Below are 17,368 nucleotides of genomic sequence, written 5' to 3'. Positions count from 1 at the left end.
ATAATCGATTTAATAAAAATTATCACCGAGTTGGGGTAGACAAAAACCTTCCATTTCTGAATCTGTAATTGGAAGCTGGTGTAGTAAATTCCTTCATTACTTGAGCAGTGGTTTTATAGTACTTTCTAGTGTCTTACAATGTATGCAGTGTTTTCAGGTTGGTGCATTTATTTAGAGCCTTGTAGTAACCCTGTGAAAGCAGTATCACTTTTTATCTAAGGCCACCAGCTGTCCCTACCCCCTTTCTTGACTCTTAAACCTCCTCCAAAGACTTTTTGCCACCCTTCAGTTTATCCCTTTTGCACTTAAAATTTCTCCCTCACTATGGGATCATACCTAATAACATTTTAATATGCTTTAATGTCTGTCCTATTAAAAAAAAAAAAAAACAGGGGCGCCTGGGTGGCTCAGTCGGTTAAGCGTCCGACTTCAGCCAGGTCACGATCTCGCGGTTTGTGAGTTCAAGCCCTGCGTCAGGCTCTGTGCTGACAGCTCAGAGCCTGGAGCCTACTTCGGATTCTGTGTCTCCCTCTCTCTCTGCCCCTCCCCTGTTCATGCTCTGTCTCTCTCTGTCTCAAAAATAAATAAATGTTAAAAAAAAAAAACAAAAACCACCCTGGGAATCCATTCCTGCCCACCAGCTGTTGCTCTGTATCTGCTTTTTTTTTTTTTCAATGTTTTTATTTATTTTTTAGAGAGACAGACTGAGCCGAGCAGGGGAGGGGCAGAGAGAGGAGAAAACAGAATATGAAGCAGGCTCCAGGCTCTGAGCTGTCAGCACAGAGCCCAACATGGGCTTGAACCCATGAACCATGAGATCATGACCCAAGCCAAAGTCGGACACTCAGCCGACTGAGCCACCCAAGCGCCCCTGTAGCTTCTTGACAGAATTCTAAGCACTCGTTCCTGTACCTGCTGTCTGGATTTGGCCTCTTCCTCCACCCAATCCCTGGCCTTCTTCCTTGCTACTCAGCTGAAAACAGTACTTCTCAAGGTTACCAGCAACTTTATCTGGCCAAATCTAGTTCTTTATTGTTAATTTACTTGACCCTTCAGCATTTGATGCAGTTGAGCACGTTCCGTTCCTTGAAATATGTGGGATATCATCACTCCTCTGTGGTGTGACTGGTTTCCGAATCATGTTAATTACAAATACTGGAAGATACTGTGTCAGTATTTTGTGCTATTCCTGATGTAATGGTGACCTATACAACACGTTTATAAATTTAGTGTCCGTTAACATTTTCAATACCACTTTGTTAAATCTAGACAACCAGCAGAACAATAAATCAAGTCCTGGTTTATAGTTTTTGTCAATTTCTGTGATGAAAATAGCCTGGCCATGACCAATTTCGAGACAGCGAAATGACCTCAGGTATTGGGAAGACGTGTGGTAGTGCACCATGACATTATTTACACCACGCGTATACCGATAGACAACATACGGAGACTAGTAGTTCTCAACTACAGGTGGTTTTGCTCCCCAGGGGACATTTGGCAGTTTCTGGAGACATTTTCGGTTGTCACAACTGTGCTTCCAGCGTCTGGTGGGTAGAGTACAGAGATTGTGCTCAACATCCTACCACATATAGGACAAGGCCCACAACAAAGAATCCAGCCAAAGTTGTCAGTAATGCCGCTGCAGTGAATGTAAATAACCTCAAGAAGTAAACAGTAAAATGTAGCGTAGGAAAGGAAAAAACTTTTTCTCTACTATTTTAAGTTTTAAAATTGAGACCCGCACATTAAACTGACAAAAGACAGATTGACCAGAGAAAAGACAAATATTTTATTTGATGTTAATATTTCAATTTTACATGCATATGGGGGTCTCACAGAAAAGGAATTAAAAACCCAAAGAGGACGTTAGACCCGGGGATTTATATACCATTTTAACAAAGAGTGATGAAAGGAGTTTGGGTCTGTAGAGGTAGTAAATTGTGGGAAGGTAAATATATTGGAGAAACTATTAAAAGGTAGGGGTTATTTTAGTTAGATTTGTAAAGACCTGTGTCAGTGTCAACTTTTTGTGTCTGGTGATGGTTATTTTTCTCCTATTGGGATGGGAAAGCGGAGAGGCAACACCTTTGCAAAGGCAAATTTGTGTCCTGCTTTTAAACAGGTGGGAAGGATAGAGAGATTTTCCTGCCTCTGTTCTTTCTAGATTGCCTTCAGCTCTAAATAATTCTTATGCAGGGGCACCTGGGTGGGTCAAGTCAGTTAAGCGTCTGACTTCGGTTCAGGTCATGATGTCACAGTTCATGGGTTTGAGCCCTGCGTCAGGGTCTGTGCTGACAGCTCACAGCCTGGATCCTGCTTCAGATTCTTTGTCTCCCTCTCTCTGTCCCTCCCCGACTCACACTCTGTCTCTTCTCTCTCTCTCTCAAAAATAATAAACGTTAAAAAATAGTCCTTGTGCCAGAGTGGCATGTTTTCAGGTGGTGTATTACGGTCCCCTGTAATAGTAAGATCACTGGTAGGGGATACATTTTGAGTATGAGTTAACTTCATTTTACTCTAAGTTTAAATAATCTTTAGTAGTCCCTGTATTTAAAAACCAGCTCACAAAATTCCTGAGCGTTTAAATTTTGGTTCCACGCAGCCAGTACAAGCTGTGGTGCACTGTCCAAACCAGTAGTTGATAGTCCACTTCCCGCCTGATTATAGTGCGGCTCCTGGTACCTCTCTCAACTCCCCCCCCCCCGCCCCCCCCAACTTCTGCCTCTTCTCAAAGCTCCAGCAATACTGCTTGCTTGCTTTCAGCCACTTGAACACACCAAGCTCTTTTATCTCAGGGCGTTTTTATCTTCTCTGCCTAGAACAGTCTCCTGCAACTGTCCTGTCTCTTTGCATCTTGAAAATTAACGTCTTCTTAATAGAGGGGCCTTCCCTGACTACTTGTGCCAACATAGCCCTGATCATTTTTCATCCCGCTATTCTGTCTTTATTGCACGTGCATTTCCTTGAGTTTTTACCTCCATATTTTAAATAACATGTTAGTCTACTTGTTTTGTATTTGTTAGAAGATTTTATTATTTTTTTTTTCAACGTTTATTTATTTTTGGGACAGAGAGAGACAGAGCATGAACGGGGGAGGGGCAGAGAGAGAGGGAGACACAGAATCGGAAACAGGCTCCAGGCTCTGAGCCATCAGCCCAGAGCCCGACGCGGGGCTCGAACTCCCGGACCGCGAGATCGTGACCTGGCTGAAGTCGGACGCTTAACCGACTGCGCCACCCAGGCGCCCCTAGAAGATTTTATTTTTAACTAATCTCTGTACCCAACATGGGGATCAAACTCCCAACCCTGAGATCTAGAGTTTCATGCTCTACTGACTGAACCAGCCAAGTGCCCCTGCTCTTGGTGTCTTTTCTTTATTTTTATGGTTTGTTTATTTTTGAGAGAAGGCGGGAGAGGCGCTGAGAGGCGGGGACAGGGGATCCAAAGTGGGCTCTGAGGTAACAGCAGAGAGTCTGATGCAGGGCTCGAACTCACAGACTGTGAGATCGTGACCTGAGCCAAAGTTGGATGCTTAACCCACGTGCCCCCTTGGTGTCTTTTAGATTTGGTTATTATCTGGTAACTTCCTGTGGCAAACCTCTTGGACCGAAGTGCCACGACACACATATTTACGCATACTCATCCTCTCCCCTCATCTTCCTGATTAAAAACACAACAAGAATCCTGCCATCATACTAGGTAGGCTTAAGAAATTTTAATTGCATACAATATAAGCTTGAGTTGTTCCAAAGTCAGCCTGCTTTGGAGACAGGAGCCAGTCGCCAATCATGTGATATTCAAATTCATATTATCATGGGTGGTATTATCGTAGGCTATATAATTATGGGGTATTACTGTTGTAATGCCAGTAGAGTTAGTACTAATATTTACATAGTTATGACTGTATAATTACTCATGGCGGAGCCAGAGCGATAGCTTAGTTTTTTAGTTTCCTTTTGCCACCAGTTGGAGAGACACTTAAGAAAACACAAGACAGGTGATGTTGCTCCTCTGGTGTAACCCTCCCCACAGCCACCCGTCACACTTAAAATTCTCACTTCCCAGGATTCAAGGTCCTGTAGGACCTGTGATCCCACTCCTCCTCTGCCTTTATCTCCCACGTCTTCTCTGTCTCTGGCCACAGTCACACTGGCCTTCGTCCTGTCCCACCTTCCTGTTCTCAGTGCCTTCACTCCTGCTGTTCTGTCTACGGAGTTCTTGGGGTGTGAGAATGACCCCCTCCATTTCATTCAGCTTTGTGCTCAAGCCAGTAACAAATTAATATGTAGAACTTTTAGCTTTCTTTATCATCTGTTGTATAATTCACTTCAATAAATATTCATTCAAAACAGTTTTTAATGGCTGCATGATATAAATGAAATGTTAAAATCTGCCCCAAATTCCCAACACCACCCTACTAAACCCCATCCAAACAAGGGGACTGAAGTACCAGTAAGAACTCAAGCAAGATTAAGAACAAGATATAGATAGATACAGATAGATATAGATATATAGATATATGTAGATATCTTATATATCTATATATATATCTAATATATACATATATCTTAATTGTTATGTATATATTGATATATCAGACACCACTTGCAAGGATCATAGATATATAGAGATATGTATCAGGTATTGGTATATAGATGCCAGTTTGTAGAAAGTTAAGCAGACACTATTTTAAAAAAATTTTTTTTAATGTTTGTTTATCTTAGAGTGAGGGAGTGCAAGTTGGGGAGGGACAGAGAGACATGGAGACACAGAATCCGAAGCAGGCTTCAGGCTCTGAGCTGTCAGCACAGAGCCCGATGCGGGGCTCCAACTCACAAACCGTGAGATCATTACAAACCGTGAGATCATGACCTGAGCCAAAGTCTGATGCTTGACCAACTGAACCACCCAGGCACCCCTGTGAGTCCCCATATTTTACAGATGAGAAAACTGAAGCTGGAATAAGTTAAATAACCTACACAAGATCACACAACTGAGTATGAGGTGGAATTTTTTTTAAGATTCAAACCCCAGTTTATCCTACTTTAGACCCATAGACTTAACCTATATCCCCCTGCCTCCTGTATTGTTAAAACTATTTGAAGAGAAAAAATTCAGACACTTTTTCACAGAGCACTTTGTCCCTACCCTAAAAATGTCAATTTTTAAAACTCCGTAATAGGAAGAAAACATTTCCTGTTTTAAGATTACAAAAAAACAAAACAAAACCAAAAAAAAAACCGAGAAAATAATCAATTAAAATATATAGATTTTTTTCTTTAATTTTTTCTTATAAATGGCATATCCTTTAGAGAATTTTTATGTTTGGTCTTTGTCTCTTTAAATACAATACACGTATTAGTTGATGTCTGTTATGTATTTAAATACTTAAGGGGTTTGGGATTTATAAATCCTTATAACTCTCACATTTCACAAGTAAGTAGAAGTTGAGAATTTAAAATTTTGAGTAAAATTTATTCCCTTAGGTGAGACTCTGATAAAGCATCTCACAACCACACTGCTGTTATAAAGGTAGTGAATAACATTATTTATACTGTGAAGTATTAATAACAGAGATTAAGTAAAACCCAATGTTCTCCCTGTGTTCAGTGCTGTGCTTTTTTTTTCCTTTATATTTGACTATTGCAGCGTTGTATCCTTTATAATGTAAACTCACAGAATCGTGACACTTGAAAGTGCTGTTGGAGTTAATTTATTGCAGTGCTTTGATTTTACAGTTTATGAAACTGAAGCTTAAAGATGTTGAGCTGTTCGTCTCCGGTTCTGTTAGGTAACTGTGAACGGAAACTAATCCACACCTGCAGGCTTTCAGTTCAGTAGTCTTCCTCCTGTGGTTATGTGTATAAAAACTGCCACAAACAGGGGCTTACTTGCAAAGCTTATGTATAGCTTGCATTTCCTCTCTGTGTGCCGCCAACAAGTAGAATTGTAAATCGTTTATATAACCTAGGCAAACAAGATTCTTGCATTACACTTCTCTGATAACACTGGAGTAATATTAGAACAGTTTCATTATTTGACCTGATCAGTCATTCAGTTTTGAATGACATCCTTTTTAGGGTAGTAAGTGCTTAAAAGGATTGAGCGTACTACAGCTTTATTTTAGGTGTGATAAAATATGCATCTTAACCACTTTTAAGTGTACAGCTTAGTGGTATTGAATACATTCATGATGTTGTGCAGCCGTCGCCACCATCCCTCTCCATAGCTCTTTTCATTTTACAAAACTGAAACACCATGCTCATTAAAGGATAACCACCCCGTACCCCTTCTGTGCCACTGGCAACCACCGTCTACTTACTGTCTCTATGATTTTGACTACTATAACTATCTTGTACAGGTAAAATCATACCGTATTTGTCTTTTTATGACTGGTTTTAATTAGCATAACATCCTCAAGCTTTATCCATGTTGCAGCCCATGTCAGATTTCCATTCTTTTAATGGCCGAATAATATTCCATTGTATGTCAATACCACATTTTGTTTGCTCTCCATCGATGGACGCTCAGGTCGCTTCTGTGTTTAGCTGTTGTGAATAACGCTGCTATGGATTTAGGTGTACAAATATCTCTTTGAGACCCTCCTTTCAATTCTTTTAGGTTTATGCCCACAAATGAAATTGCTAGATCATATGGTCAACTTATTTTTAGTTTTTTGAAGGATTGCCATATCCTTTTCCACAGGGTTTTTTTTGTTTTTTGTTTTTTGTTTTTGATAGGCACCATCCTACTGGGTACGAGGCGGTATCTCATGATAGTTTTTATGTGCATTTCCCTAATGATTAATGATGTTGAGCGTGTTTTTGTGGTGATTATTGGCTGTTTATGTATGATATTTGGAGAAATATCTGTATTGTCCATTTTTTAATCAGATCGTTGGTTCTTTTGTTGTTGGGAGTTCTCTGGGAGTTACTCTGGATATTAAGCCCTTATCAGATACATGGTTTGCAAATATCTTCTCCTACTCTGTGAGTTGCCTTTATATTCTGTTGATGGTGTCTTTGGCATAGAATTTTGATGTATAGAATTTTACTTTTTCATGAAGTCTCGTTTGTCTATTTTTACTTTCGTTGCTTATTCCTTTGGTGTCATACCCAAGAAGTCATCACCAAATCCAATGTTTTAGGGCTTTTGCCCTGTTGTTTTCTAAGCAGTTTATGGTTTTAGGTGTTACAACATTTAAGACTTTGATCCATTTTGAGTTAATTTTTGTATGTGGTGCTGGAAAAGAGTGTAACTCCATTCTTTTACACGTGAGTGTCCAGTTTTCTCAACACTATTTGTTGAGAAGATTGTTCTTCCCCCATGGAATGGTTTTGGCACCTGTCAAAAATCATTTGACATGTATGTAAAGGTTTATTTCTGGGATGTCTATTCAGTTTGTGTGTTTGGCTTTAAGCCAGTGTCATATTGTTCTGAGTACTGCAGTTGTGTAATAAGTTCTGAAATTAGGAAGTGTGTGTCCTCCAGCTTCTTTCTTTTTCAAGCTTGTTTTGGCTATTCTGGATCCCTTGAGATTCCATCTAAATTTTGAAGTGGGCTTTTGTATTTCTGCAAAAAAAAAAAAAGAAAAAAGAAAAAAGAAAAAAAGAAAAGTCATTGGAATTGTGTTAGGGATTGCATTCAATCTGCAGGTCACTTTGCATAGTATTGACATCTTAAAAATATTGTCTTCCAAACCAGGAACATGAGATGGTATTTCCATTTATGTCTCTTTAATTTCATCTAACATTGTTTTATAGTTTTCATTGTACAAGTCTTTCACCTCCTTGATGAAATTAATTCCTAAATATTTTATTCTATTTGATGCCTATGTATGTGTGTGTATGTATATATATATGTATACATACACATATATATATGCACACATATATATATGTATATATATACATACACATGTATATACACATATGATTATTTTGTAATTTCTTTTTCAAATTGTTTATCGTTATTATAGAGAAGTACAACTGATTTGTGTGGTGACTTCATATCCTGCTGCTTGCTGAATTCATTTTTTAGTTCTAAAGGTTTTTTTGTGGAACAATTAGATTTTATACTTTTAAGATATTATCCAGAATAGATAGTTTTACTTCTTCCTTTCCCATTTGAGTGACTTCTGTTTCTTTTTTTTGCCTAATTGTTTAGACTGGACCTTCCGGTACTATGTTGAATAGAGGTGGTGAACGTAGACAACCTTGTCCTGTTCCAGGTGTTATAGACAAAATTTTCAGTCTTTTCACTGAGTATCAGGTTTACTGTGGGATTTTCATAAAAGGTTTTTATTATATTGAGGCAGTTTTCTTCTATTCCTAGTTTATTGAGGGCTTTCATGAAAGGGTGTTGAATTTTGTCAAATGCTTTTTTTTTTTACATCAGTTGAGATGATCACGATCTGTTAAAGTTGTGTGTTAAATTGATTGATAGTTGTATATGGAACCACCCTTGAATTCCAGGAGTAAATACAGTTTGTTTATGGTGTGTAATCTGTTTAATATACTGCTAAGTTTGGTTTGGTAGTATTTTGTTCAGGATTTTTGCATCAATGTTCGTAGGAATGTTGGTGTGTGGTTTTCTTGTAGTATTTGTCTACCTTTGTATCGGGGTAATGCTGACCTCATAGAACAAGCTAGAAAGTGTTCCCTTCTCTTCAGTTTTTTTGGAAAAGTTTAATAAGGATTGGTAATTTCCTTAAATGTTTGGTGTAATTCACAGTGAAGCCATCAGGTCCAGGGCTTTTATTTGTTGGGAGATTTTTGATTACTGATTCAATCTCCTTATTCTAGTTATAGATTTAATCAGATGTTCTGTTTCTTTGTGATTTAGTCTTGGTAGGTTTTGTATTTTTTTTTTTAATTTTTTTTTTCAACGTTTTTTTATTTATTTATGGGACAGACAGAGACAGAGCATGAACGGGGGAGGGGCAGAGAGAGAGGGAGACACAGAATCGGAAACAGGCTCCAGGCTCCGAGCCATCAGCCCAGAGCCTGACGCGGGGCTCGAACTCAACGGACGGTGAGATTGTGACCTGGCTGAAGTCGGACGCTTAACGGACTGCGCCACCCAGGCACCCCGCTAGGTTTTGTATTTTTAGGAATTTGTCAGTTTGTCAGTTTCATCAAGTATATCAAACACAGCTATAAACTGCGACTAGTTCACAGTACTGTTAATGTTTCTTTCATTTCTGCAGAATAAGTAGTAATGTCCTCACTCTCATTCCTGAATTACTAGAAGTAAATTTCTTCTCTGCCTATCTAGCTAAAGATTTGCTAATTTTGTCAATCTTTTCAAAGAATCAGCTTTGGTTTCATTGGTTTACTCTATTGTTTTTCTGTTTTCTGTTTGTTTTTATCTCTTGTTCTAATCTTTCTTCAGCTAGCTTTGGGTTTAGTTTATTCTTTTACTAGTTCTGTAAGTTTTAGTTAGATTGTTGATTTGAGCTGTAAGCTTTCCTCTTAACACTACTTTCACTGGTTTCTGTAAGTTTTGGTATGTTGTGTTTTAGTTTTCATTTTCCTAATTTCCCATGTGATTTCTTCTTTGATCCATTGGTTGTTTAGGAGTATGATGTTTAATTTCCACAAATGTGTAAATTTTCCAGTTTCACCTGCTACTGACTTATAACTTCAAAAGAAGTATATTTCTTTTGAAATATATTGAGATGTAATATGTTGAGGCTTAAGGTATGGTCTTTTCTGGAAAATGTCCATTGTATACTTGAGAAAAAATGTGAATGCTGCTGTTCTTTGGTAGAATGTTCTGTATTTGCTAGATCAAGTTGATTTATTGTGTTTTTCAAGTCCTCTATTTCCTTGTTTACCTTCTGTCTGGTTGTTCTATCGTTATTGAGAGTGGGGTATTGACGTCTCCAACAATTATGGAAAAGCTATATATACAAACATAAATATAATATTATAGATATATATAGATATTATAGAAAAGCTATCTAGAGAGACATATATCTGTGGCATATAAATGTCTAGTCTTCCTTTCAATTCTGTCATTTTTTGCTTCTTATATTTTGCTGGTCTTTTACTAGATACATAAATGTTTATAATTGTTATTTTTTCTTATTGTGTTGAACCTTTTGTTAATGTATAATATCTTTTGTCTATTATAAACTTTTTTGATTTAAAGTCTATTTTGTCTGATATTAAGATAGCCACCTGTCCTCTCTTTTTGGCTACTATGTGCATGGAATATCTTTTTCAGTCTTTTCACTTTCAATCTATGTGTATCTTTGAATCTAAAGTGAGTCTATTTTAGATAGCATATAGTTTTGTGTTTTTATCCATTCTGCAAATCTCTGTATTTTGAATAGAGAGTTTAAACCGTTTATATTTAAAGTAATTACTGATAAGGAGGACCTTACTTAGGTCATTTTGCTATTTGTTTTCTTTATGATTTATGACTTCTCTGTTTATCATTTTCTGTCTTATTGTATTCTTTTGTGTTCAGCTGATTTGTTTATAGTGAAACATTTAAATTCATTTCTCATTTCCTTTTGTGTATATTCTATACCTGTTTCCTTTGTGGTTACCATGGAGATTACATCTAACATCCTAAAGTTATAGCACTCCATTGTGAATTTATTCCTCTTTTACACCTCTATCCCTACTCCTTTCAATTGTTGTTATCACAGAATTACACCTTTATACATTGTATGCCCCAAAACATAATCTAATAGTTATTTTAAATATACTTGTCTCGGGGCGCCTGGGTGGCGCAGTCAGTTAAACGTCCGACTTCAGCCAGGTCACGATCTCACGGTCCGTGAGTTCGAGCCCCACGTCGGGCTCTGGGCTGATGGCTCAGAGCCTGGAGCCTGTTTCCGATTCTGTGTCTCCCTCTCTCTCTGCCCCTCCCCCGTTCATGCTCTGTCTCTGTCTGTCCCAAAAATAAATAAACGTTGAAAAAAAAATTAAAAAAAAAATAAATAAAATAAATATACTTGTCTCTTAAATTACATAGAAAACAGTATGTGAAATTACAAACCAAAGTTACAATAATACTATTTTAGACTAAAAATTTTTTTAAATATATTGTTCTCTTAAATCGTGTATAAAACAAAAACTTTAGTTACAAACCATTGTTACAGTAACATTGGCTTTTATAACTATCCATATATTTACCTTTATCGAAACTTCTGTTTCTTTATACAATTTTGGGTTACTGTCAAGTGTCCTTCATTTTTCCCTGTAGGACTCTCTTGAGCATTTCTTGCAGGGCAGGTCTAGTGGCAATGAACTTTTACAGCTTTTGTTTATCTTCAGTGTCTTAATTTCTCCCTTACTCTTGAAGGATAGTTTCGCTAGACACAGGATTCTTGCCTGATAGTTTTTTTTCATTGAGAAGTTTGAATATATTGGCCCACTGCCTTCTGGCCTCCAAAGTTTCTGATGAGAAATCTGTTAACATATTAAAAATTCTTTGTATGTGATGAATTTTTTCTCTCTTGCTGTTTTCAAGACTTTCTCTTTATCTTTGGCTTTCACAAGTTTAATTATAATGTGTCTTGGTGAGGATGTATCTTTTAGTCCATCTTAATTGGAGTTTGTTGAGCTTCTGGGATGTTTATATTTATGTTTTTCATCAAATTTGGCATTTTTTGGGTGCCTGGGTGGCTCAGTTGGTTGAGCGTCCGACTTCAGCTCAGGTCATGATCTCGGAGTCTGTGAGTTCGAGCCACGTGTCGGGCTCTGTGCTGACAGCTCAGAGCCTAGAGCCTGCTTCGGATTCTGTGCCTCCCTCTCTCTCTCTGCCCCTCCCTCTCTCTCTCTGCCCCTCCCCCGCTCATGCTCTGTCTCTCTTTCTCTCTGTCAAAAATAAATAAACATTAAAAAAAATTAAGTTTGGCGTTTTTCAGCCAGTATTCCTTGAGATATTCTCTCCTCCCGCTTCTCCTTCTCTTTTCCTTCTGGGACTCCCACAGCTTGCATGTTGGTCTGCTTACTGGTGTACCATAGGTCTCTTAAGCTCTGCTTACTTTTCTTTCATCTTTTTTCTTTCTGTTTCTCAGACTTGACAATTTCCATTGTTTATCTTCAAGTTATCTTCAAGAATCCAGGCTGGTTACTTTCTTCTGCCTGCTCAACTCTGCCTTTGAATCCCACTAATGAATTGTTCCTTTCAGTTATTCTACTTTTCAGCTTCAGAGTTTCTGTTTGGTCTTTTTTTAGTTTTTGTCTATTTATTGATATTTCCATTTTGTGCATCATTTCTTGAATTTCTCCACATCTTCCTTTAGTTTTTGAGCATCTTTAAGACATTGGTGTTCAGGTCTTTGTCTAGTAGATCTGCCATCAGGTCTTTTTCAGGGTCAGTTTCTATTGATTTTTTAATTTCCTTTGAATGAGACATAATTTTGTGTTTCTTTATATGCCTTATAATTTTGTATTGAAAACTGGATATTTCAGTTTAATAGTGCAGGAACTCTGGAAATCAGATTCTTTCCCTTCCCCTGAGTTTACTCTGTGTGTGTGTGTGTGTGTGTGTGTGTGTGTGTGTGTGTGTTTAATTGTTATAGGCTACAAGGATCAGTCAAAGATCAGTTTGAATTGTAAACTTAAGGTCTTTTCAGTTCTTTTGTGAATCTGTACCTTTCTCTGGAAATGACTGATAATTTCTCAGTTTTCTCCATATGTGTTGTTATTTTTTGAATGTCCTCATTTTTAATATCTGGCTCTCCTAAGGGGACAGGACAACAATCTAGAGGGAAGGAAAAACCCTTTAAGTTCCCTGGAAGTTGTCAGATGGGAAGGGCTTGCAACAACGGTGGGGGGTGAAGGTGCATCACCAAAGGCTGCCTGCCTGTTTGTCTACACCTGTGTGATCAGAAGCAGCAACCAACAATCAGAGCACAGATCTCCTGGATTGGAGGACAGAGTCCCTTTTTGTCCACCCTGGCTCCCACAAGTGTGCAAGCTGTTCCAGAAACATGTGCACAGCTGCCTGCTGCTGGGGCTGCGGTGAGGGAATGGGTAGCTGCTACTGGGCTAAGAGCAGAAATTGACTGGAGTTAACCACAAGTTACCCCCCAAGCCTTCCCCTGGAAGTTGCAAGCCTTCAGTAGACACCAGAGTTCTAAAATAGTTACGTTAGATTCTGCCAGCACAGTTGTCTAGAAGTGGAGACAGATTCCTGGTGCTTCCTAGTCCACTTTCTTCCCAGGATCCTCTCTGTCTACTGCAGCTTTTTAAAGGACTCATAAACCGTAATGTGTTTCTGACTTCCCTATTACTTATTTCTTCACAGTATTAATAAAAATTATGGGTAGAACTGGTGATTTTGTTTTGTCTTAATAGTCATCTCTTTTTCTGACAATTTAATGTGTGATTGACTAGTCAGCATATTTACAAAGAAGGAAAAATTCTATAATCATCTCTAATTCTAGGTTAGGGGCCTGGGTAAGTTTTTGGGTGAAACTCTGTCATTGTATATGTTGAATAAGAACAATTGATTTGAAGTCATTGAATGGGGTCGTGAAAGGTCGTGGATTTTCAACACTAGCTGCCTTGGGTTTAAGACTGGCTTTGTTAATCACTATCTGACCATAGGCCTTGAAGTGCAATCTCTATGTCTCTAGCACCAGCATACTGGTAAAATCTACTATGCAAGGTTGTTGTTTAAATTAGAACTGGGTGGCTCAGTTGGTTAAGCATCCAACTTCAGATCAGGTCATGATCTCACAGTTCATAGATTTGAGCCCCACATGAAGCTCTGTGCTGACAGTATGGAGCCTGCTTGAAATTCTCTGTATCCCTCTTTGTATCCCTTCCCCTCTCTCTCTCTCAGAAATAAATAAACATTTTTAAAAATAATTAAATAAATTAGAAAAAAGAAACAAATTGGAACATATAAGGCAATCAATAGTAGGTAACAATTTTTATTTTTTATTATAATTATCTTGATACCACATCTCATCTTTATTATTTCCTTTATTCAACTTTCTATTTAACTTTTCATGAGTTCTAGTGAGTTTCACGTTGGAGTTTATAAAGAAATTTTAGATATACCCTTTTTGCTTATTTTAGGACTTTCAAATGCCTTGGGAACAGGAATCAGAACTTACAAAGAGGGATAAAGCTGCCAGAGTCATTCAGAGGGCCTGGAAACGTTTTCTTGTGAGTTTGTTTCATTGTTTTGTAATCTTACTGTGATATAATTTATATAGCATAAGGTTCACCTGTTGAAAGTGTATATATAATTCAATCATTTTTAGTATATTTACAGATTGGTGTACCACCCTTTGCTTTAAAAGCACCCATTTTTTAGAAGTTCAGAAATTTAACATTAATTAATCATTCCATTAGCCTCGCAAATCCTTACTGAGCTCCCGGTCAGGGTCAGGCACTCTGAAAATAACTATGATCACTGAAAGTATCACGAATAGGATCCTTTGGCTTTTACCTCTAAAACTATTTCTTGACTCAGCAATCAGGTTTCTGAGAAAGTGTTAGGGATACATTCATTCACTCATTAAATAGTTATCGAGTACTTGACTCTTGAAGACTTAAAGTTTAATAATAAACTGTATCTGAGTTAATACACTTTGTCATGCTATAGTCTGGGTAGAGCTGGTCTCATTGGTGGAAGGAATATTCCAGGTTGACTTACCTGGTTGAGTGAGAGCCAATAACTAAAATGACTTCACTCTTTCTTCCGTGTTTGTAGCAACACTGTCTGCGCCTGATAATTATACGTGAAGTGCGATGGCTCTGTTTCTAACACACATGATCCGTTAATCGAGTCTTACAAAATAGCTTCCATTATGTGTTTCTTTTGCCTCTTTCAAGCCATAAAACCCCTAACTCTTGATATCCAATACTAAAATAATAATTTCCTTAAAAAAATTTTTAATGCTTTAAAAAAAATTTTTTTTTAATGTTTATTCTTGAGACAGAGACAGAGCGTGAACAGGGGAGGGGCAGAGAGAGAGGGAGACACAGAATCGGAGACAGGTTATTGGGGCACCTGGGTGGCTAAGTCGGTTAATCATCTGACTTTGGCTCGGGTCATGATCTCACGGTTTCTGAGTTCAAGCCCTGCATCATGCTCTACTGATGCTCAGAGCCTGCTTGGGATTCTCTCTCCCTCTCTCTCTCGCTCTGCTCCTCCTCTGCTGTCTCTCTCTTCCTCTCAAAATAAATAAAAACATAAATTTTTTTTAATTATTTTAATATTTATTCATTTTTGAGAGGCAGAGGCAGAGTATGCATAGGAGAGGAATAGAGAGAGAGAGGGAGACACAGAATCTGAAGCAGGCTCCAGGCTCTGGGCTGTCAGCACAGAGCCCAACACGGGGCTGGAACCCATGAACTATGAGGTCATGACCTAAGCTGAGTCAGACGCTTAACCAACTGAGCCACGCAGGTGCCCCTAAAATATCTTTCTTAAAATTGTGATCAATTTAGATAAGATCTGTATGTTGAAAGGATTAAAGCGGGTTGTATTTGGAGATCAAATGGTGTCCCATGCAATAGAAGGTGTGACTGAGCAGTTGGATTTAAAAAGTGGTTAGAAACTGAAAAAAAGCAACCATGAAAGCCATGGTTCAAATCCTAGGATAATTTAAATAGTTCTAAGACCCAAAGAGAAAACATTTGATCTTAAATCTCGATATATTCTTTTTCAAGTGGCTCAGAGGAGGTTTTCTAAATAAGGATGCTTGATTTTAACACATTACTTGGCCCAGTAAGTGAGTAATTTGCATAGTCAAACTACTGTAAATGAAGGTATTTTCTTTTGTGTGAATATTTTAAGTCAAAATAATGTATATACTTCTTTCAGTAAAATAATATAGAAGAACTTACAAATAAAAGCACATCTTTTACCCCCTCCTATTCTTCTCTACCCTCATACTCTAAAGGGAAGCACTTTGAACTACTTTTTGTTTTAGATGTTCTGGTAGTTATTTCTGTTTCTATATAACATGCTTGTGTAATTATTTTTTATTTGCCAACTTCAGAAGTGACCTGTTGATTTTCTGCAAAGATAATTGAGAGCTTATCTTACTTACCCGTTACACAGCCCTGCCAGTACCATATGTAATGATTTTTTAGTTCTTCTATTTGTTACCTTAATTTTTGTTTAAGTTGATTTATTTTGTGAGAGAGATGGGGTAAGAGGCAGAGAGAGAGGGAGGGGCAGAGAGAGAGAATCCCAAGCAGGCTGTGAGCTGTCAGCACAGAGGGGGACATGTTGCTCAAACTAACAAACTGTAAGATTATGACCTGAGCCAAAATCAAGAGTCAGGGTATAGCCGACTGAGCCACCCAGACGCCCTTATTGCCTTATTTCTTTACAGCACAGAGCCTGGAGCCTGCTTTGGATTCTTTGTTAATGTCTCTCTCTGCCACTCCCCCATTCACACTCTGTCTCTCTCTCAAAAATAAATTTAAAAAAACATTTAAAAATTGTTTAAAAAAAGAATTTAAACCTGGGGCGTCTGGGTGGACCAGTTGGTTAAGTGACCTACTTTGGCTGAGGTAATGATCTCATGGCTCATGAGTTCGAGCCCCGCGTCGGGCTCTGGGCTGACGGCTCAGAGCCTGGAGCCTGCTTCAGATTCTGTGTCTCCCTCTCTCTCAAAAATAAATAAACGTTAAAAAGAGCATGTTTAAACCTTTGTTTCTTGTTCCATCGTGTTAACATAGGATTATGTGACTCCTTATTATGTCTGACGAAGATATAAATATCCCAACCCCCCACCTTTTTTTTTAACCTATTCTCCCAATCTTCAAACCCCCAAATCCCATTACATCTACTCGTACACTGTCAATATTCACTTGGAGGAGTTTCTCATATATCCTGGGCACAAGTCCTTTATTGAATACATGTGTGGCAGGTATTTTCTCCAGACACTGCATTCTTAAAGATGTTTTTTTTGATAATGAGAAGTCTTTCATTTTAATTAAGTCCAATTTAATCCCTTGTTCTTTATGGTTAGTGCTTTCTGTGTCCTGTTTAAGAGATGTTTGCCCAGGGGTTCCTGGGTGGCTTGGTCGGTTGAATGTCTTGGGTCGCAGTCTCAGGGTTCATAGGTTTGAACCTGACATCGGGCTCTCTGCTGTCAGCACGGAGCCTGCTTCCAATCCTCTGTTCTCCTCTCTTTGCCCTTCCCCTACTCGTTCTCATTCTCTCTCTCTCTCTCTCTCTCTCTCTTTCTCTTTCTCTCTCTCTCAAAAATGAATAAACATTAAAAAATGAAAAAGAAATGTTTGCCTAAAGAGGTGACAATATCAGAACTTACCCAGTGGGAAAAGATCCTAAGGCAGACGTCCAGCTCAGCCAACACAATATTACGTGTCAATTATATTGAAATAAATCTGGGGGGAAATTTTTTTTTTTT

General features: G+C 38.2%; 1 protein-coding gene across 9 annotated transcripts in view; it reads left to right on the top strand.

Moving 5' to 3' along the window:
• CUNH11orf65 (chromosome unknown C11orf65 homolog) overlaps positions 1-17,368 on the top strand; it is a 55,650-nt gene that overhangs the window by 4,275 nt on the left and 34,007 nt on the right. For all 9 annotated transcript variants that reach the window (XM_040482906.1, XM_040482911.1, XM_040482910.1 and 6 more), the window contains exon 2: positions 14,052-14,141. In XM_040482906.1, the coding sequence (XP_040338840.1) occupies positions 14,061-14,141 (81 nt within the window). In that variant the 5' untranslated portion in view covers positions 14,052-14,060. The remainder of the gene's footprint in view (positions 1-14,051; positions 14,142-17,368) is intronic.

This window comes from Herpailurus yagouaroundi, unplaced genomic scaffold (genome assembly GCF_014898765.1).
Source record: "Herpailurus yagouaroundi ecotype Mexico unplaced genomic scaffold, PumYag 161, whole genome shotgun sequence".
In the NCBI taxonomy this organism is placed as follows: domain Eukaryota; kingdom Metazoa; phylum Chordata; class Mammalia; order Carnivora; family Felidae; genus Herpailurus; species Herpailurus yagouaroundi.
The sequence above is the reverse complement of the archived record's forward strand: the minus strand, read 5'-3'. Positions and strand labels throughout refer to the sequence as shown.